The 21185-nt window shown below is 52.3% G+C and overlaps 2 protein-coding genes across 6 annotated transcripts; both read right to left on the bottom strand.

The window, feature by feature from the left end:
• Positions 1-7637, bottom strand: ZNF584 (zinc finger protein 584). 3 transcript variants are annotated; one of them, XM_036833150.1, is made up of 4 exons: positions 7518-7637; positions 7211-7314; positions 6288-6414; positions 1-1588 (listed from the first exon to the last, which is right to left on the bottom strand). In XM_036833150.1, the coding sequence occupies exons 3-4, from the start codon at positions 6319-6321 to the stop codon at positions 585-587; spliced, it is 1038 nt and encodes a 345-aa protein (XP_036689045.1). In that variant the 5' UTR covers positions 6322-6414; positions 7211-7314; positions 7518-7637; the 3' UTR covers positions 1-584. The 3 variants fall into 3 exon arrangements, with proteins under 3 accessions (XP_036689045.1, XP_036689043.1, XP_036689044.1); XM_036833148.1 differs by having other exon boundaries at positions 7291-7314; positions 7518-7631; XM_036833149.1 differs by lacking the exon at positions 7211-7314 and having other exon boundaries at positions 7518-7631.
• A 3750-nt stretch (positions 7638-11387) lies between these two features.
• On the bottom strand, positions 11388-21185 carry RNF225 (ring finger protein 225). Of its 3 annotated transcripts, none has more exons than XM_036833152.1 (2): positions 19020-21185; positions 11388-11865 (listed from the first exon to the last, which is right to left on the bottom strand). In XM_036833152.1, exons 1-2 carry the CDS (start codon positions 19916-19918, stop codon positions 11664-11666), a joined length of 1101 nt encoding a protein of 366 aa, XP_036689047.1. In that variant the 5' UTR covers positions 19919-21185; the 3' UTR covers positions 11388-11663. The 3 variants fall into 3 exon arrangements, with proteins under 3 accessions (XP_036689047.1, XP_036689046.1, XP_036689048.1); XM_036833151.1 differs by lacking the exon at positions 11388-11865 and adding an exon at positions 16210-18470; XM_036833153.1 differs by lacking the exon at positions 11388-11865 and having other exon boundaries at positions 18342-21185.

Below are 21185 nucleotides of genomic sequence, written 5' to 3' on the forward strand. Positions count from 1 at the left end.
GTGGTTTAAACAAAAAGGCCTTTATTACCAGACATTCCAGAGCAGTGTGAGCCAGTTCCAGGGTTGGATAAATGCACGACAGGGACCAAATGTAGTGTCAACAGTGTCCATGAAAATGGTTAACCTTTCCTGGAAGCCCCCAGCAGACACTGCTCAGCTACTCTTGGCCAGAACTAGGTCATGTCCACACCTAAATCAGTTGGAGGGGGAGGGAATAAGACCCATTATGGGCTCCACCACTCATGATTCTCTCCTTTATCAAGTGGGGAACACAGAGGTCAGCTTCCCTGAGCACACACAGTGACTGATGCACACCAAGGGGACCTGCCAGGTGGTAGAAGTGGGATGGCTTCTGTCACAGAAACTGGCAGTGACTCAACACTGCCAACAGCCTGGGCAGGTGAGAGTGCAACACAGCTCCTGAACGCTTCCCACATACCTGGCGCCAGCCCAGTGTGGGTGCTGGGGTGTGACATGTTTAGCTTTCAAATGGCTACTCTCCTTAATCTCCTTTCTGGAGTGAGACCTTTCATGTTGAACAAGGTGCCAGCCATGGCTAAAGGTTTTCCCACATCCCCGTCCTCCTATGGCCTTTCTCCAGTGTGGACTTTCTTGTGCTGAAGGAGGGTAGAACTATGTTTAAAGGCTTTCCCACATTCTGTACATTCATAAGCCCTCTCTTCAGTGTGGAACTGCTGGTGCCGATTCCGGTAGGACCTGGTAGTGAAGGTTTTCCCACACAGGCTGCACTCGTAGGGACGTTCTCCAGTGTGGACTTTCCAGTGCTGATACAGCCCAGAGCGGGTCACATAAGTTTTCCCACATTCACTGCACTCATAGGGCCTCTCTCCAGTGTGAACTCTCTGGTGAAGAATGAAGCTATGGTTGTATTTGAAGAATTTCCCACATTCCCTGCACTCATAGGGCCTTTCTCCAATGTGAACTTTCCGGTGCCGAATGAGGGTAGACAGAACGCTGAAGGACTTCCCACACTCGCTGCACTGGTAAGGCCTCTCTCCAGTGTGAATTCTCTGGTGCAGAACAAGTGCATCTTTGCGGTTGAAGGTTTTCCCGCACTCACTACACTTGAAAGGTTTTATGCCAGTATGAACCTTCTGGTGCTTCCTCAGTTTAGATGGGTAACTGAAGGCCTTCCCACACTCACTACACACATGGGATGTTTCTCCAGTGTGAGTTTTTCGGTGATGAACCAGGGTTGAGCTCTCCTTGGGGGCATTTCCACCTGCTGGGCACCTGAAGGGTCTCTCTTTGGCGTGAGTGATCAGATGGTCGAGGAGCGCGAAGGCCTTCAGGAAGGCTTGCCCGCAGTCGCTGCACTTGAAGGGCTTCTGTGTGGCATGGGCTCCCTGCTGTTGCTGGCGAGTGGAGCTGGGTGGGAAGGCCTTGCGCTCGGTGCTTCTGTGAGGTCTCGCCTCTCTGTGGGTGGCCTGGGGCTGGAGGAAGCCTAAGGTGGCAGGGATGTCCTTCCCAGACACCCCACACAGAAAGGGGGTCTCTGACAGGCGGACTCTGCGGCTCTTCACCTGCTCGGGAGGGGCTTCCTCATCCCGCAGTCTACACAGAAAACCTGAGACAGAAGAGTCAGTCACTGAGAGCTGGCTTAGAGGGAAGAGGCACCTTCATCACCAGTGCATGTCGGACACACCCATAAAGGAGTCCACAGAATTGCCAGGAGGTTGCAAGGAAAGGTCTGGACGAGGAAGGGCTGGCCCAGTGGAACAGGGCTCTGCCAGAGCCCAGAATAGGGGAGACCTCAACAGGGACCAGGACACAAAGATGGGAGCAGTGCAGGGAAGGGATTCAGGGCCTCCAAGTCACTCCTGTGCAAAGGGTATCGGCAGGGCCTTAGCTGCTGGGGACAGCAAGCACTGTGAAGAGGCTGTGTCTACTCCAACGAAAACATGACTGTGACACAGCAGCTGGTGTTCAAGTATTACTGAGGGATATGTACGCATCTCAAATCACACACACAGGAGGTCACAGTGGACAGCTCTGCACTGGCACAGAGGAGAGGAAACGACAAGACACAGAGGCCAGAGAGGTGGGTCATCCAGAGCCATGGTAGAGATAGCAAGACCACACAGTGAGTCCACAAGAGGGGAGAGGAAAGGTGGGAATAAGGTGTGGTCACTGGCCCCAGCACCAAAATGCCAGTGTACTCAGATACCCATCACTGAAACCAAGGCACCCCCTAGCCCCATTCACCAAGACCAGGACCCATCCTGGCCTCTGCTCTGCTGACCACAGTCATGTCCACCATGTTGGGCACCCAGGGCTCTTCCTCACCCTTCATTTGGGCCACCTCACCCTTCATAGGGACCTCAAAGGTGCAAAGCCTAGGAGGTAGAAAGGTAATAAGATGCCAGCCCAAATCAAGGCTGACCCATCCCTACACGTACCACAGGAATCTCATGTCACCATGGCAACCAGGAAGGAAACCAAGTATTAGAACATGAACCTCTTCTGTACATTTTTAAAAAAAAATTGTCAGAGAAGCAATTGTAATGTTCATTTTGTAAAATTTATTTTTTAATATGAAATATAGTTGACTTACAATGTTGTATTAGTTTCTGGTGTACAGCAAAGTGATTCAGTTATATAAATATACATATATATTCTTTTCCATTATAGATTATTACAAGATACTGAATATAGTTCCCTGTGCTATACAGTAGATACTTGTTGGAACCTCTTCTGTACATTTAAAAATTTGTTAAGAAGGTAGATTTCATGGTTTATTTGCTTTACCACAATTTTTAAAAAAAGACCCTCCTGTGAAGCAAAACTGACGTAACTAAAGAAAGAAATAGACAAACAATAATATTTAGAGACTTCAATTTCTAACTTTCATATATGGATAGAACCACTAGGCAGAAAATGAAAAAGGATATAACACATGAATAACACTAAAATCAACTAGACCTCCAAGACATCTATAGAACATGCCACCTAACAACAGCAGAATACATATTCTCCTCCATTCTCACATGCACATGGAACATTCTCCAGAATAGACCATTTGCTAGGATATAAAACAAGACTCAGTAGACTTCAGACAATTGAAATCATAGAGAATGTTCTCTAACTACAAATGAATTAAAACAGAAATCAACAACAGAAAGAAATTTGGGAAACCCACAAATTTTTAAAAATTCATTCCCATTATGGTTTATTACAGGATATTGAATATAGTTCCCTGTGCTATACAATAGGACCTTGTTGTTTATCCATTCTATATGTAATAGTTTGCATCTACTAGTCACAAACTCCCAATCCATCCCTCCCCTGCCCACCCCCCTTCCCTTGGCAACCACAAATCTATTCTCTATGTCAGTGAGTCTGGGAAACTCACAAATTTATGGAATTTAAATTAAGTACTCCTAAATAACCACAAGGAAAGTTACAAAACATTTTGAGATGAAAGAAAAAGAGAACACAACATACCAAAAGTTATTGGGAAAAGTATTGCTTAGAGGGAAAATTACAGAAACATCTCTGAGCTGTCTTATTCACAACACTTCTGACACCACATGCATGGGGGCTTTTCCATACCATTTCTCCAGATCTCTGACACCAACTGGGTGTTCAAGGATTCAATTCAATTCTGACACCAACTACCTGGAATTAGCATCAGATCCCACAGGTTATGGACGTAGTCCCACAAGACTGCCCCCACTTCAGACATCAATGGAAAGTCCCAGGCCTCCTGTACTTTCTGACCAACTGACTATAAATCTGGGATTCTCACAATTATTGATTCTTCCTCAGGTTCAATAATTTGTTAGAACAGATCAGAGAACTCAGGAAAAGAGTTTACTTACTATTACCAATTTATTTTAAAGGATACAACTCAGGAACAGCCCAATGGAAGAGATGAAAAGGCCAAGGTATGCCAGGGGTGGGGATTGAGGACATAGGGGGTAAGAAGTGTCCATGCCCTTGATGGCACCATTCTCCCAGGATCTCGCTGTGTCCACTAACCCAGAAACTCTCCGAATTGGTCATTTAGGAGTTTTTATGGATGTTTTATCACATAGGCATGATTGATTAAATCATTGGCCATTGATGACTGGCCCAATCTCCAGCCCCTCTCCCTTCCCCAAAGGTCAGGGTAGGAAAGTGGAGAGGAGGGGTTGGGAGTAGCTGAAAATCCAACCTTACAATCATGCCTTGGTCTTTCTGGTGACCATCCCCCATCCTGAAACCATCTAGGGGTCCCCAGCCACCGTCAACCCATTAGCATACAAAAGACTCTCTTATCACTCCAGAGATTCCAAAGGTTTTAGGAGCTGCATGCCAAGGAACTGGGAACAAAGACAAAGTATATATTTCTTATGTCACAACACACATATTAAAAAAAAGATCTCTATATGTGTAACTGAATCACTTTGTTGTACCCCTGAAACATTGTAAATCAACCACACTTCAATTAAAAAATAAATTAAAAATTATTTAAAAAGAATCTTCAACCAATATCCTAACTGTATACTTCAAGGAACAACAACAACAAAAAAGCAACCCAAAACTAGAAGAAGGAAGGCAATAAAAAAGAGCAGAGATAAACCGACTGAAGAAGAAACAGAACAGCTGAATAGACTTTAAAAAAAAGACAAAACTTCCCTCACAGGAAAAAAAAAAAAAAAAACTAGGCCGAGATGGCGTCACAGATTAATAATAACACAGGAATAAGAATTAACACCAGGGGACTTCCTGGTGGTCCAGTGGTTAAGAATCCACCTTCCAATGCAGGGGACTCAGGTTGGATCCCTCGTCGGGGAACTAAGATGCCACATGCAGGGCATCTAAGCCTGGGCGCCACAACTACAGAGCCCACATGCTGCAACTACTGAGCCCATGTGCCACAACTAGAGAGCAGCTCACGTGCCGCAACGAAAGATCCCGTGTGCCACAACTAAGACCCGACGCACCCCAAAATAAATTAATAAATATATTTTTTTAAAAAAAGAATTAACACCAATATTTCACAAACTGTGCCATAAAAAGAAGAGAAGGGAACACTTCCCAACTCATCCACTGAAGCCAAAATTATCCTCATACTCAATCCAAATAAAGACATAACCAGAAAAGAAAACTACACCATTGATAACTCTTATGAATACAGAAAATCAATTACTGTAATATACCATGTTAACAGAATAAAGGACAAAAATCACATGGTCATTTCAATAGACATGGAAAAGCACTGCACGAAATCTAACGACTTTTCTCTGTAAATGCCCTCAACAAACAAGAGAAGGGAACTTCCTCCCCTGAAAAGGGCATATGCAACAAACCTACAGCTAACATCATACTTATTAGTGAAAGACTGAACGCTTTTCCCATAAGATCTGGAACAAGACAAGGATATCTACTCTTACAACTTATATTCAATAAAGTACTGAGGTTCTAGCCAAGTCAGTTAAGCAAAGGAAGAAGTAAAAATATCTCTACTCACAGATGACATGACATTATATATAGAGAAAATACCAAGGAATCCACCAAAAAGAATAACCATTAGAACTAATAAATGAGTTTAGCAAGGTTGCAGGATACAAGATCAGTATACAAAAATCAATTATATTTCTATACACTAGCAATGTACAATCTAAAATGAAATTAAGAAAGTAATTCCACTTAAAAGAGCATCAAAATGAATAACATATTTAGAAATAAATTTAGCCTTGTACACTGAAAACACTTTTAAAAATTACAGAGCTAAATAAATAGAAAGACACCCATGTTCATGGATTGAAATACATTAAGGTGGCAATCCTGGGAATTCCCTGGCGGTCCAGTGGTTAGGACTCCACGCTTTCGCTGCCGAGGGTGCGGGTTCAACCCCTGGTCGGGTAACTAAGATCCCACAAGCCACTCAGCGCGACAAAAAAAAAAGACAGCAATCCTGCCCAAATTGATCTACTGATTTAAATTCATGGCTCACACCTGGCCCAGGGAGGCCCCTACAAAACTTCTTTTGGAGGAAGAAGGCAAAAACTAGAGCAGAGAGGGCCCACAGCTTCAGCAAAGTCACGCGGCCAGAAAGAGGAAGAGCTGGATAGGATTTGTTAGGCAAACTGTAGACATCTGAACCCCAAGCCCTACTCCAGGAGCCTGTAGGGCAACAGGTGTTGAGGCTGCCAACAGGGCTCCTCAGAGAGACGCAGGGGAAGAGCACACAGCCTCTGTGGGCTTTAAGATACACAGAACTTCCCATGGATTAAAGGCAGAGGTGGTCAGTTTGCTGAGGGAAAGTGTGAGAGACTTACCCAGTGAGCCAATGAGTGCAAAGTTCTCCAGCATAACATCACGGTACAGGCTCCTCTGGGTCAAATTAAGGAGCCCCCACTCCTCTCGGGAGAAATACACAGCCACGTCCTCAAAGGTCACCGGGGCCTGTAATGATGAATTCAACTGAGCCTTAGGGTCAATAGTGGGCAGAAAGCCAACCAAAATATGAACAGAGAAACACATCCATGCCCTTGACCTGTGTCTCAGGGTCCTGCCACATCTCTCACTGACATCATCTTTCCCTTTGAGCCCGCACCCCAAACATACCCTCATACCTCCCTCCTCCTAACACCCCTATCTCAGAGGATTCCCAGGGCCCCCAGTACCATTGGTGCCTCTTTCTTCATGCTGCTACTAAATTCTGCATCCAGCCCACAACAACAGGCTGGTGACCAGAGAGATGCCATCTACGTACCCCGCCAAGCACTCAGGCTCCACCCTATTTCCTGCCAGCCAATTCCGTCCGTGTCCCAGAGATCACCTTTCATAAGGAAAAACCCCTATGTTCTCCTCTCTCTCTTAGGCCTGAGTACATCATCCAAGGGCCCTCCAGTCTGTCCTCCTGCATGCCAGACACATAACTACCGCAGCATGGTACAACTCCACACCCTCACCACAGCCTCGCCAGTCCACCCCACTGGCAACTCCCGCGTTCCACTGTGCACAGTGGTGTGTGTCTCCAGTGCGCTACCACAGAGAGCATCTTCAATCCCATCCTGCCTCGTCCACCCCACACCTCCAATGGCCCACAGCCAAGGACAACCCCCAGCTCTGCACAGAGGACCTCCTCACTCTTCAACCTTCAGCCGCCGGGATCCACACACGGAGCTCCGAGACCCCCGGCCCTCCTCTTCTCTATCTCTGCATAGATTGTCCCTTCACCTGTCATAGCCTTCCTCACCTGTCACGGGCTCATTCAGAGTCCGGACCCGCTGGGTGGGGATCCGGGTGGTGAGAGCCTGGGGCGCACCTCCCACTCACCTGCGCCTCCTCTGCCATTGGAACCTGTGGGCAGAGAGTTTCAGCGGACGCAGCTGAGATCCGCACCCGCCACCCCGCCTAGCGCGCTGGAGCCTCCGGCCGACCGAGGAAAATGTGCCCGAGGACTGGGAGCAACCTCGGGACGTTCTCAGGGTACGACAGCGAGTCTCAGGAAAAGGGAGTCATGCCCGGGGGTCACGGCGCATGCAAAGGCGCGGCGAGGGTACCTGCGCTTCTCTCAGCCGGGGTGGTCTCTGCGGTGCGAGCGCTGCCCTCAAAAGTGCTCGCATCGACCACCGGCGGCGGCAAAACGGGTACCACAGGGCAACGCCGGAAGTCCCGCTCCGCCCCGCCCGTGCGCCTCCGTTAAGTCTGCGCCCGCGTCACCCGCGACCTCGTTCGGGGCGGGCGCGAACTACGTTTCCCATAAGTGACGTCGCAGACTGCGTCCGTGCCGACGTAGCCAATGACAGCCCAGGAGGGGGGCGTTTCCGGGAGAGCCTCGTGGGCGGGGCAGGGACTTCCAGTGTCGGCTTTAGTTCCTTTGGACCCGCGCCGGGGCGGAGAGAGTGGGTTGCTGCAGCGGGACATGGCGTCCAGGAGGCTCCCCGGGCCCGCGGCCCGCGGAGCGGGCGAGGCGCGAGAGTCGGGGAGGTCCCACCACGCCCTGTACCCGCGGTGACCGAGCCGAGGTGACCCCGGCCGTAGAGAGGTGCAACTGAAATGCACTCATTTCAAGTGCAAAGTTTGAGGAGGTGTCGGGAAGATCAGTAGTTGGACGTGGGCAGAGGTGTGGATGTCCCAGAGCCTGTGCTGCACTGCTCAGTGCGTACCTGTCTCCAGCAGCTGGGACCTCAACAATCCCTCCCTTTTGCAGAACCTCATGAGAACGGACGCTGAAAACTCGCCCTATGCATGCATGGCTTACAGAAAGGCCTTCGAGGAGAAGCAACCCTTCTTTACCACTGAGGAATACATGATGGGGCAAAATCCCGTGTGTGTAAGGCGTGTGGAAAGGCCTTCAGTCATATCTCCCACCTCTGAAGTCTGCAGCAGCAAGTTCAACACCAGAGAGTTCTACTCGGGCAACCACTGCGGAAAGCCTTCAGTCAAAAATGCCCTACAGGACTTCCCTGGTGGCGCAGTGGTTAGGGATCCTCCTGCCAACGCAGGGCACACGGGTTCGAGCCCTGGTCCGGGAACATCCCACCTACCTCTGAGCAACGAAGCCCCTGTGCCACAACTACTGAGCCTGCGCTCTAGAAACCAGGAGCCACAACTAACACAGCCAAATAAATAAATAAATAAATTTATATATTAAAAAAAAAAATGCCCTGCATACCTTTTCTTGTAGGAGCTCATAAAGCTGTCACCTTGTGAGTGCAGCCAATGTACGAAACTATAATTTTGTATTTTCTAGAATTCATATGTGGGGGTCTTACAGGTTATCATCTTTTTTCGTGGCTTCTTTCACTTACCTTCATGCTTTTAAGATTTTTTCCCCATAGTGTTGCGCATAGATCATTAATTTTTTGCTTCTGATGGGCTTAACGGATTTCATTTTATGGATGCACCACACTGTGTTTATCCACCCTGGTAATGGGATATTGGAGTTGTTTCTACTTTTTATTTATTTTGAATAAAGTGGCTATGAATATTTGCATAAGCCTGTGAACATAGTTTTCATTTCACTTGAGTAAATACCTAGGAGTGGGATGAAATCAGCATGGATACAATTAGTTTCTTAAATCCATAAGCTTTTTTACTCATTCCACCTATAATTATTTAGAAATTTGGATTGCTTAATGTTTTAAAATGCTAATTGTTTGACAAATCCATGTTAGTAAATTGGGCATGAAATAAGAAAAGTAACATCTTCCTCTGCACACACAACAGTACTGTATCCCCAGGTTCAAACCCCAACCCAAGCATAATTTCACTGGGGACAGGAGGAGTCACCTGGGGCAGGCAGTTGGACCTCTGTGAACTCTGCTGTCCTCACCTATGATATAGAGATAGTAGCAAGTACTGCACATTTTGAGTTCTGCTTGATGTCCTTTACCCATATCAACTTGAGCCTCTCAAACACCAAGAAATCATGTGCCATTATCAGCCCCATTTTTATTTTTTTTTTATTTATTTATTTTTGGCCACGCTATGCACGGCTTGTGGGATCTTAGTTCCCAGCCAGGGATCAAACCCGTGCTCCCTGCAATGGAAGCGCAGAGGCCTAACCACTGGACCGCCAGGGAATTCCCTATTGGCCCCATTTTTTAATTAAGGAAGCTGAAGCACAAAAAGCTTACATTATTTGTCCAAGAGCATGGAGCTTATTATTAGCTGGGGTGGGATGTGAACCCACGTAGTTTAGCTCTGGAGTCTATGTCCTTAGCTTCTTCACAACCTCTAGGACTTATCTGTGGAGGTGTTATGAGCTTCAAATAAAAGGTATGACAGGCAAACCATAGTGCTTGGAATTCAGTGAACTCTGAATAAGTGTTATTACTTCATTACCACCATGGTTATTAACACATTATTATTACTTGAAGATGGGTGCTGGTGAAATTTTGCACTGAACTAGAATCCTCTCCCACATGCCCCACATATGTATGGTTCCTACCCAAGGATTATTTCTTAATGCTCAGCTAAGTGTAAGTCTTTTAAGACTGAACCACACGTTTAAAAAAAAGGCACTAAAAGCACACTGAATCAAGATGAACGGGAAACCATCCTAATAAACACATTTTAGATTATAAAAAAGACTGGGCTACATGTGTCACAGGGGTGGTCTTCTGGGTGGAAGGACCTCCCTTGAGGACTTGTGACACTCTTACAGAAACACCCTGCTTGAAAGGTGCCTCCTCATCCCGCACTCCAAGTCAACAACTGGAAAGCCAAGAAATGCTGGCAAAAGTGCATCTTGACTTTGATAGGAGAGGACAGCCCCATCACACATGTGTGTCTGACACCAAGAATATGTCCGTTGAGGAGGCTTGAGTCAGGTTAATGGGCTACTGTGCAAGATCACAGAGTGGAGGATTCCTCATGAAGGGCACGGAGACAGGGATGAGGTACAGAAGATGGAGAGTCCGCTTGGAGGTAGACTCTCAAACACACTCCTCTGTAAATAGGTTTCATCTGTGAACATTGTGTAGAAGGATGTGTTCAGGCCCAGGAAAATCCAACTGTAACTGAGCAGCTGGTGTTCAAGTGCTATTCAAGCATATGTGCACACCTCATGACACACTAAGTGCAGGCCGACTTGGAGAGCACTGCAGAAGGAGCGGTGAAGAGTGAAGGAGCACGGCAGAGAGGAGCAGATAAGAGGCAGAGGACAGAGAACAGAGAGGTGGGAAACAGGCAGGGGAGGAAGTCAGACTAGAAATGGCAATCCTGGGAGTTCCCTGGTGGTCCAGTGGTTATGACTCTGCGCTTCCAATGCCGGGGGCCTGGGTTCGATCCCTGGTCAGGGAACTAAGATCCTGCAAGCCGTGTGGCGTGGCCAAAAAAAACAAAAAAAGAAAAAAGAAATGGCAAGAGGGTGGAATGTCCAGAAAGGGAAGGAACAATAGGCGTATTCATTTCCTAGGCTGCCATAACAAAGGACCAGGAACTGGGTGAGTTAAAACAACAGACAGGTCTTCCCTGGTGGCTCAGTGGTTAAGAATCCGCCTGCCAATGCAGGTGACACGAGTTCGAGCCCTGGTCCGGGAAGATCCCACATGCCACGGAGCAGCTAAGCCCGTGCGCCACAACTACTGAGCCTGTGCTCTAGAGCCCGAGAGCCACAACTACTGAGCCCGTGTGCCACAACTACTGAAGCCCACCCGCACACCGCAACGAAGATTAGCCCCCGCTCGCTGCAACTAGAGAAAGCCCACGTGCAGCCACGAAGACCCAACGCAGCCAATAAATAAATAAATAAACAAAACCAAAAAACCCAGACGTTTATTGTCTGACAGTTGTGGGGGCTAGAAGTCCAGAATCAAGGTGTCAGCAGGATCACGTGCCTTCCGTCGTGTCCAGGGGAGAATCTGTTCCTTGCCCCTTCCACCTCCTGGTGGCTGCCAGCCTTGCTTGGCTTGTGGCCACATTACTCCAATCTCTGCCTCCGTCGTCACATCTCTTTCTCTGTCTCCTCTCTCTCCCTCTCGAAGGGTACTTGTGATTGCACTGAGGGCCTACCCAAAGAATCCAGGATAATCTCCCCATTTTAAGATCCTCGATCACATCTGCAGTTTCTTCAGCCATATAAGGTAAGTAACATTCACACATTCTAGGGATGAGGACATGGATATCTTTGGGGGGCATTATTCTTCCCACTACAGAGCCCTTCACTCTGCTTGGGGGGGAGTCCAGAACTGCTGGGAGCATCAAGCTCTGGACTGGCCTCTGGGCAAGGGAGGGGCCACCTGTGTTGATGAGCCAAGTCTGTATGCCATGGGGGGTTGGGGGGACCACCCAGAGCGGGCTGGATCAGAAGAGCCATACTCCAGCCTGGTGCAGACGTGAATGATGCTTCTCAGACCACATGCACACAACCAGTCAGGAAAGGACACTCGCTTCTGGGGATACCTGGAAATCAAAGTCGAGAGTCGTGAGTAATTTAAGCCAGGGCTCAGCAGACTACAGCCTGTGGGCCAAATACAGGCCATTTTCTGTTTTTGTCTCGTCCCCAAAATGAGAACAGTTCTTACTTTTTTTAGTGATTGAAAAAAAAAATCAAAAGAATACTATTTCATGACATGAAAATTACATGAAATTCATATTTCCATGTCCATAAATAGAGTTTCATTGGAACACAGCCACGGCCATGCATTTACATATTGTTTATGGTACTTTGACTCTATGGTGGCAGAGTTGAGCAGTGACCAGAAACTTCACATCCTGCAAAGGTGAAAATATTTACTATCTGGCTCTTTACAGAAAAAGTTTGCTGACCCCTGATTAGGAAGTCATAGAGCTGAAGAATTTAACCAGAGGAGCGGCATGTAAAACAAAGGTGGCTGGAAGGAATTTGCTGGAGGAGAGGATGGGGATGGCCACACTCAGCAGCTGCAGTGCGACTGACTCCAGCGCTGCCTGCAGGTGAAGATCGAAGATCGCGAGGGCGCCCTCCCATCACAAGTCAGCAGCTGGAAGGAGGTGGCCTTGCCAAGCCCTGCAAGACGGCTAGGAGCTACCTCAGAGCCCTCGGTTCCGAAGACTGACTAAAAGGACACATTGAACTCAGAAAATCTTTCAAACTCTTAGTTACAGTTTATTACAATGAAAAGGTTCAAATTAAAATTGGCAAAGGAAAGAGGCATACAGGGCAGGTTCTAGGAGAGACCAGGCACAAGCTTCCAGGTGTCCCCCCTCCCAGTGCAGTGCCGGATTCTCCCAGCAACAATATATGACAATAGAAAAGGCTGAGGCAGAAACTAACACAGGCAGAAAGATCAATGTCTTCTTCAAGACTGTAGCCTAATTCTTTTTTTTTCTTTAATATATTTATTGGAGTATAATTGCTTTACAATGGTGTTAGTTTCTGCTTTATAGCAAAGTGAATCAGCTATTCGTATACATATATCCCCGTAGACCCTCCCTCTTGCGTCTCCCTCCCACCCTCCTTATCCCACCCCTCTAGGTGGTCACAAAGCACCGAGCTGATCTCCCTGCGCTACATGGCCGCTTCCCACTAGCTATCCATTTTACATTTGGTAATGTATATATGTCCATGCCACTCTCTCACTTTGTTCCAGCTTCCCCTTCCCACCCCCCCAACCGTGTCCTCTACGTCTGTGTCTCTATTCCTGCCCCCCCCTTTTTAAAAAATATTTATTTATTTTGGCTGCTCCAGGTCTCATCTGCGGCATGTATGTGGGATCTAGTTCCCTGACCAGGGATTGAACCCGGGCCTCCTGCATTGGGAGCGTGGAGTCTTACCCACTGGATCACCTGGGAGGTCCCAACTGTAGCCTACTTCTTAGCACAAAACACGATGAGGCTTTAAACCCCCTGGAAAACAGGCAGCATCTCTCAAGAATAAGCTGCCTCCTTATCTTGGGGATACCTCAAGTATGAGAACATGAAGCTCATAAAGTACCTAGACTGGCTTCCTAAATAATACCTTAAGAAAGAAAGAGAGAGAGGGCTTCCCTGGTGGTGCAGTCGTTGAGAGTCCGCCTGCCAATGCAGGGGACACGGGTTCGAGCCCTGGTCCGGGAAGATCCCACATGCCGCGGAGCAACGAAGCCCGTGTGCCACAACTACTGAGCCTGCGCGTCTGGAGCCTGTGCTCCGCAACAAGAGAGGCCGCGATAGTGAGAGGCCCGCGCACCGCGATGAAGAGTGGCCCCCGCTTGCCACAACTAGAGAAAGCCCTTGCACAGAAACGAAGACCCAACACAACCATAAATAAATAAATAAATAAATAAATAACAAAAAGAAAAAAGAAAGAGAAACAAAAGAACCCACGTATCACTAAGTGCTCTTTACCAACATCAACCCTCCCGCACTCCTGTCCGTCTTGGCCAGCCCTCCTCCAATGGCCCTCTGCTCCTCACGGTGGCACCAGTAAGCCTGTCCCTGCATCAGGGCCTTTGCTCTTGCCATTTTCTCAGCCTTGCAGGCTGTTCCCTGGCCTCTACTTGCCTTGTTTGGGCATCTGTGCTCCTACCCCCTGACCCCACCATCGAGGTTGGGCCCCCGACAGTCTTTGTCACATCATTTTGCTTTGTCTTCCACAGAACACTTAGCTTTGACCTAAAGAATACTATGAATGGTTTGTCTGGCTGTGGACTGTCCAGCTCTGCCCTGGAACGTGACTTCTAAGGAAGAGAGAAATAAGAACATCTGTGACCTTCTTGTTCACTGCTACAACCTCAGCAGCCAGCCCAGAGCCTGGCAAATATCACAGGTGCCCCTTGAGATAAGGAAAGAACTGTGAGATGAAATTTCAGCATGCGACAGAGATTGAGTAGGTCCACGGCTCACTGGGACAAATGCTTGGCCTGAAGCAAGGCTGGCCAGAGGACAAGCCCCCAGGGCCCATCTGCTCCTGTTGTGTCTGGCCTCCTGTGGCTCCTCAAAATCCAGCAGAGACCCTCAGCCCTGTCACAGCCCACCAGTACCTGAGAGCAGGGAGCACGGCCTGAGTGAAGCCAGGAGAGCCCAAGGCCAAGAGTACACCCCACCACTCCCCAAGTGGAGAGTGAGTTTCAGAAGGGCTAAGAACAAGGCCATAATAGGAGTAGGATTTACACCCATATCTCTCTGGCTCCAGAGTCCACACCCATGGCTGAGCTGGCCCCACCGGTTGGGAAGAACAATCCACACACTGCTGTTTTTTAGAGTGGATTTCTACAAACTGTATGATTCTATTGGTACGAAATGTCCAGAATAGGCAAATCCATAGAGACAAAAAGTAGACTAATGGTTGCCAGGGGTTGAGGAAAAGGAGAAATGGGACATGACTCGAAAGGGTATGGGGCTTCTTTTTGTAAATGTTCTGAAATTAGATAGTGGTGATGGTTGCATAAACTGTGTGATCATACTAACAACCCGATGAATTGTACACTCTAAATGTGCAAATTGTATGGTGTGTGAATTACATTTCAAGAAAGCTATTATTAAAAATAAAAACGAGTAGATTTCTGGAAGATTCCTGGGAGACGTCCCATACCCAATGTGGAGTTTTCCACGGCCATTAGAATGGAAACATCCATGCCCCAGAAAGAGGGACGCAGGTCATAGGTCTCTCCTGGCCCCTCTGGCCCCAAGCCTCTGCAGAGACTGACAGGGCAGAGGAAGCCGCAGCTTAGGAGGACAGGCCCAGCTCTGCCCCGCCAAGGTGTGTGCCCCTAGGGGAGACGCTCCCCATTCGAGCCTGTTTCCCCCTTGGGACGGAGGATCCCAGCACTTCCCAGGTCGGCCTTCGCTTCAGCTTCGGGCCCCTGATTGGTCGGACACACACACACACACACACACACACACACACACCCCTCCCCCAATTCCACACACACACACACACACGCCTCCCCCAATTCCACACACACACACACACACACACACACACACACACACACACACACACGCACCCCTCCCCCAATTCCTCCCACTAGACTGCGGCCTGAACGCGATGCGCGCGACAGGCCGAAGGCGGGCAAAATCGCCATAGCAACGACAGTCTCAAGCTTTTGATTGGCTATCAGTGCTGGCGCGCCTTCTCTGCCCCTCCCACCAGGCTCCGGGAGGGGCAAGATGCGCGCGCAGCTCTACAGAGCGGCGGGGCGAAGGCGGGCCAGGTTGCTATGGCAATTAAGGTCACGACCCAAGCCCGGAATGCGGCCTCCGATTGGTCCGCGTAGCTGACAACCTCCTAGCTTTCCCCGCCTCGAACACCGCTTAGGTTTGTGAGCGGGAAAGACTCAGGATGAGAGGAGGAGAGGGGCCCGGGGAGGAAGGAAAAGTGAGGCTGCCCTGCCAGGGTGTGGAGTTGAGGGGAGGTGTTTTGCAGAAAGCTCTCTGGTCCCTGTTCGAACCCACGCCCTGCCCCGCCCAGCCTCAGTTTCCCCATCTGTAAGCTGGACACTTCCGCTCTCAGGGTCCAGCGAGGGCCCCCCGTGGGCCTTGTTCCCTTGGCCTGAACACAAGAGGCCCCAATGACAGGAGACGAGTGTGGTGTGGGCAGAGGCCTCCGTGACCCTCGTGAGGAGAGAGGCTGGCTGGATCCCGGTAGAGTGGAGCACTTGGCGCCCCTCGGGGGCAAATGCAGGACACCTGGCGGAGGGCCTGCAAAAGGTTTGGGGAGTTGAGGGCCCCACGAGCGTGGAGGGGGAGGCAGTGTTGCCAAGATGATGGCTCCTCTCCTCAGCCCTCTGGACATCATCTGCCATGCGAACTCCCTTGTTCGCAAGGTGCCCCGAGTCCCCCCTTGGTACACAGCAGGCGCTCAATAAATACTTGTGGATGAACGAATTCTTCCTGCAAATAGTTTATTGTCTCCCGTTTTACAGAAGCGAGAACCAAAGTCTGGCCAGTAAAGGCGTCCCTGGGCACCCATGCCAGGCACTGAAGCTAACTCCCACACTTTGGGTGTTCACAGGCATTGGGACCAGTGGAAGGAGGAGCAAGTCTGGGGCAGATTCGTGGGGGGGTGCGTCCGGCAGGGATGGAGTGGGCAGAGGGAGGGCCGGGAGAGCACAGCTCCAGGTGGCCACAGAGGCTGGTAGGCAAGTGTCGGGAGGAGTCCCCTGTGATCCTGGCCCCGGGGTGGTTTCAGGCAGCCCCTTTGTTCGTGGGCAGGCAGTGGGCGGGCAGACATCGAGGTAGGCTACATTTTACGGGAAGAGAGACTGAGGTCTCAGGCTCCCAGCTGGGAGGGTGGAGAAGCAACCCTTCCCCACAGTCCTGAGGAGGAAGCACGTTAGGACAGGGAGGAGCCAACCCTGCCCACTGCCCTCAGCCACCAGCTCCCTGCTTAGGGCCCCCTGCCTCAATGCCAGCTGGTGTTACCCCTTAGCCCCGAGGCCTCTTCCTCCAGGCAGCCTTCCTTGAACACCCTCAGGCAGAAAGTATCATCTTTCTCTTCTGTGCACCACCAGCCAAGGGCCCCTTCTGACCCCCCTGGCTGGGCCCATCCCTGCCAGTTCTACTCCCTCACCGTAATTCTCCCAGCCTGGGGTGGAGGAGGGAAGGGATGAGGAGGGGCATATTGGAGACCCTCTGGTAAGCCTAGTCACGGCCCCCAAAGGTATCCAGATCCTAATCCCTGGAATATGTGAATCTGTTACCTCACATGGCAAAATGGACTTTGCAGATGTGATTAAGTTAAGGATATTGAGTTGGAGAGGTTATCCTGGATTATCTGGGTGGGCTCAGTGCAATCCCAGTGTCCTTATAAGTGAAAGAGGGAGGCAGGAGAGTCAGGAAGAGATTGAAAGAGGCTACACTGTTGCCTCTCAAGACAGAGGAGGAAGCCAAGGAATGCAGATAGAAAAGCTAGAAAAGCTAAGGAAATCCTCTCTCAGAGCAGCCAGAAGGAACTCGTCCTGCGGACACCTCCACTTTAGCCTGGTGAAACTGATTTCAACACCCTTGGCCCGCAGAACTGTAAGATAACTAACACGTGCCGTTCTAAGGACCTGATTTTGACGTTCCTCCTCCTGCTTCCCACCTGGAAGCAGCGGCTCCCATCAGAAGGAGCTCCGCTGACATGCCTAGGTCAAGGTGGCTGGGAGCCGGGTGAACCTAGGATGCCCGCAGACATTCCTGGGTTGCTTCTTGGTTACCGGCAATGCTGTCACTCCCTACAAAATTACTTGGCACCCACTGTATGCCAGGTGCTGAGGACACACATGTAAACAAATCAAACAGGAGCCTCTAGCCCCAAAGAAGTCACATTTCTGTCTGGAAAATGCTGGATGCCCACCTGCCACACACAGCATCCCAACCTGGGGTGAAGTGAGGCAGACTCGGGGCTCCAGGGCCTGGGGGGAGACAGAAAGTCCATGTTCAGTTTGTGCAGAAGGTGGCTGCTATCTACCCCACTGTGACTAACCCAGGAAGGCTTCTGAGAGGAGGACCACTCTCCCTGCTGAGGGAGGGCTGAGGCTTCATTCACCCTGGCGTACAGCAGGGTTGCCACAAAATGCTGATGGAGCCCTGGAGGAGATGAAGTAACCGACGCTGAGTATTTAACGAGTGGAGATGGGGGTGATGAGGGCTCTAGTGGCTAAGGAGAGGGGCCAGGGATGTCCAGGAGCGACCCCTCACCCAAAATCACATGACACTGGCTGACCCAGAGGGCAACCTTGGCCTCTTTGAGCCTCAGTGACCACAGCTGCCCCTCAGCATATTAGGCGAATCCCAGAGGCCACTAGCCATAGGGGAAGTCGAGGCCCCATTGCAAGCTGATACTCAGGACCCAAGTGGGAGCCAGTCTTTGAGGCTCGGGCCCTGCTGTCTCTCCCCAGTCCTGGCCAGGCCACACCTCCCCCTTCAAGCCCAAGCCCCAGCCAGGTGCGTAATGCAGCAAATGCAGGACCAGCATGGAGATGGCTGGATCCCACCCTGGCTCAGCCTGCAGGCAGCAACTCCACAGCCTGGGGAGGAGTGGGGCGGTTGGTCCTGCAGTGGGCCACTCACAGGTGTGGCCAGGGAATAGTCTGCCATCCAAAGATGGGGGCCTCCAGCACCTGCAGAAAGCCCAAAGGATGCGTAAATCAGAGACTTAAGCTCTGGTGCCAGCCAAGGATGAGCGTTCTCCTGGAGCTCTGATGATTGGGGTGTACTCAGCAGGACCCTTACGAGGATCAGGGATGCGGTACCCCTAGCAGGGCCACTGCACGATGTTGGTCAGGGGGACTCTGCGGCTGGGCTCCCACAAGAGCTGAGGATCGAGGGTACCCCCAGCTGGTTTATGAGTGCCTACCAGCAGGACCTTTACAGACATGGGGGTCCCACAGCTGGATGCCCACAGGGATTGGTGTCAGGGGTGCTCCTTGAGAGGGTCCCTGCTCCGTGCTAATGATGCCAGGAATGATCCCTCCAGGCCTCTCTAGAGAAATGCGTGCTTGCCATGCGCCCTCTAAGGCCTCCACGGGAATCATGGCGAGCGTCAGGATGACACCGGGGTCCCCAGGCCTGAGGCAGGGCCTGCGGCGCAGACGCGTTTACTGTGCCCCCACCGCCTCCTCCCGCCGCGTGCCCGCGGGGCCCAGCCAGGGCCAGCCTCCGCCCCCCACCTGCGGTCCAAGGACCCGTCCGGCGTCTCTGTCTCTTCGGGAACCCCCTCGGGCTCCAGCGCGTCCTCCGCAGCCCCCGGCGGGGCGGCGTCCAGGTCAGGGCCCACGGGGCGCGGCCTCCAGCCGGAGGTCCAGGGCGCCGCCGGCGTGGGCCGAGGCGGGAACCAGGAGAAGCCGGGCGCCGGGGCGAGCGCCACGAGCTGGGGCCGCGCGGGGCTGGAGGTGGTGGCGCGCGGGATGAGGAAGAGGATGTAGAGGCCCGTGACCACGAGGCCCGCGGCCACCAGCGCGGCCACGGCGACGGCCGCGTGGAAGACCCAGGCCGAGCGGGCCAGCGTCAGGCGGCGCGACAGCGGGCGGCCGAGGCGCAGCGGCGGCGGCGGCGGCGGGGGGCGGGCCTTGCGCGGTCCGGGCGCGGGCGGCGGCTGCCGCAGGTAGAGCAGGCCGCGCCGGCGGTCGAAGCGCACGGAGCCCTGGCGCGGCGGCGGGGCGCGTGCGGAGCCGGGCAGCAGGCCGAGCTGCGTGGGCAGCGCGGGCAGCTCGCGGCGTGGGGCCAGGCGCGTGGGCGCGCGGCACACGGGACAGGCCACCGCGTCGCCGCCGCCCGCCGTGGCCAGAGACAGACGAGCCAGGCACTCGAGGCAGAAGACGTGGCTGCAGTCCAGGCACTTGGGCAGCTTGAATACGCTGTCAAAGGGCGACACGCAGATGAGGCATTCCACGGGGGACGCGGGCGGCAGGATGGCTCCCCGGCTGCCGTCCCCTTCCTCCTCATCACCCTCGTCTTCGTCCTCCCCCCTGCCGGGGGACCGGGGTGTGGACGGCGAGCCCGGGATGCTGGGCTCCGAGCCCAGGGGGACCCGGGGGCGGCGGAGCCAGGGCGGCCGAGGGCAGGGCATCTGGACCCGGCCTGCGGGGAAAGGCGGTCAGGCAGCGAAGGGGCCGGGGGGAGACGGCAGAGGGGGTCTGGGGAGGGTCAGGGGCTGGGCTCTGGAAGGATCACCCCACACAGGGAAGCGGCGTCCAGAGAAAGGGGAGCAGAGCCCAGTAAGCAAGGAGACTGGGAGTCGGGACCGAGAAGGGGAGCGTGCAGGTAGAGGATCTGGACACACAGGCGAGACCCAGAGGGGTTCTGAAGAGCATCAGGGACAGACAGGGAGCACCGCAGATTCTGAGCTACACTTGGGGGACGCCCCAGCCAAGAGCCAGGTGGACCTGAGTGACCCCAGGAAGGACCCCAGACAGGCGTGGAGAGGAGAGACAGGGACTCCCAGGAGAGCTGGGCAGAGACAGACCCTGGGGAGACCACAGAAGACAGACAGGAAAGGCAGATGAAGGACAGGACGGAAGCTTCAGGATAGGTGGCCAGCAGCCCAGGAGTCGACTCCGCAGTGACAGACCCCAGCGGGCCAGCAGGCTCTTCCCACCCGCTGGTGCTTCCTCCCTCTGGCTGGCGCTTCCTTGCCTGTTCTGACCCCAACCCTAGCCCTACCTGCAGCTGGATACGAAGTGCTCCTCCCCATGGGAGGGTGCCTGTGGTGGGGCCACTCCCTCCGGATGCCAGGTTCCCACCAGACCTGTCACACTGCCCTCCCCGCCCCCAGGACAGGGAACACCAAGCCTGACCTCGGCCGGATGTCCGGGGTGCCAGGAAGGAGGCACAGGCTGACTGGGCAGTGACGGTCCAGGCTCATCAGGAGAGGGGATCCCCACCACCACTCCCAGCCTTCAACACCTCATGAATCCTCCACCTAGAGCCACTGGTGGGGTGAGCGCAACCTGGGGTGTCAGTGGCTCTGGGTGGGGGCAGCGTGTCCAGGAAGAAGAGTGGGACTCCTGGAGTCCTGGGGGTTGAAGGCAGGCTGACCCCACAGTGGACTGGACCGGACCAGCCCTGTCCAGCCAACGACGAGGGGCTAGAAACTGTCTTGGTCCAGAGCCCAGGCCTTGGCTTCCTCCCCCTGGGGCTGCTTCCTGGCAACACACCTCTCAAGGTGGTGGGCTGCAGCCACCAAGCCCCTCCCCAGACCAGTGACATCTCTGCCAGGACAACCCCACCCCCCTCATTTCCAACACCTGCTGGCACAGTCCAGGCAGCCAGGCCTGCAGCCCGAGGTGCCATGGTTCTGAGTCAGTGGCGCTTCCTGAGCCAAGCACTCCCCTGGT

Source organism: Balaenoptera musculus, chromosome 19 (genome assembly GCF_009873245.2).
Source record: "Balaenoptera musculus isolate JJ_BM4_2016_0621 chromosome 19, mBalMus1.pri.v3, whole genome shotgun sequence".
NCBI classification, from domain to species: domain Eukaryota; kingdom Metazoa; phylum Chordata; class Mammalia; order Artiodactyla; family Balaenopteridae; genus Balaenoptera; species Balaenoptera musculus.

Excerpts from the sequence above, each read along its gene's own strand:
- ZNF584 (XM_036833148.1), bottom strand. The coding sequence starts at position 7,580 with ATGCGAGCACTTTTGAGGGCAGCGCTCGCACCGCAGAGACCACCCCGG. Across the intron at positions 7,315-7,517 it reads CCCGGCTGAGAGAAGCGCAG|GTTCCAATGGCAGAGGAGGC; the intron begins GTACCCTCGCCG and ends CTCTGCCCACAG. Across the intron at positions 6,415-7,290 it reads CAATGGCAGAGGAGGCGCAG|GCCCCGGTGACCTTTGAGGA; the intron begins GTGAGTGGGAGG and ends TCATCATTACAG.
- RNF225 (XM_036833151.1), bottom strand. The coding sequence starts at position 19,918 with ATGCCCTGCCCTCGGCCGCCCTGGCTCCGCCGCCCCCGGGTCCCCCTG. Across the intron at positions 18,471-19,019 it reads GACGGGTCCTTGGACCGCAG|GTGCTGGAGGCCCCCATCTT; the intron begins GTGGGGGGCGGA and ends GGCTTTCTGCAG.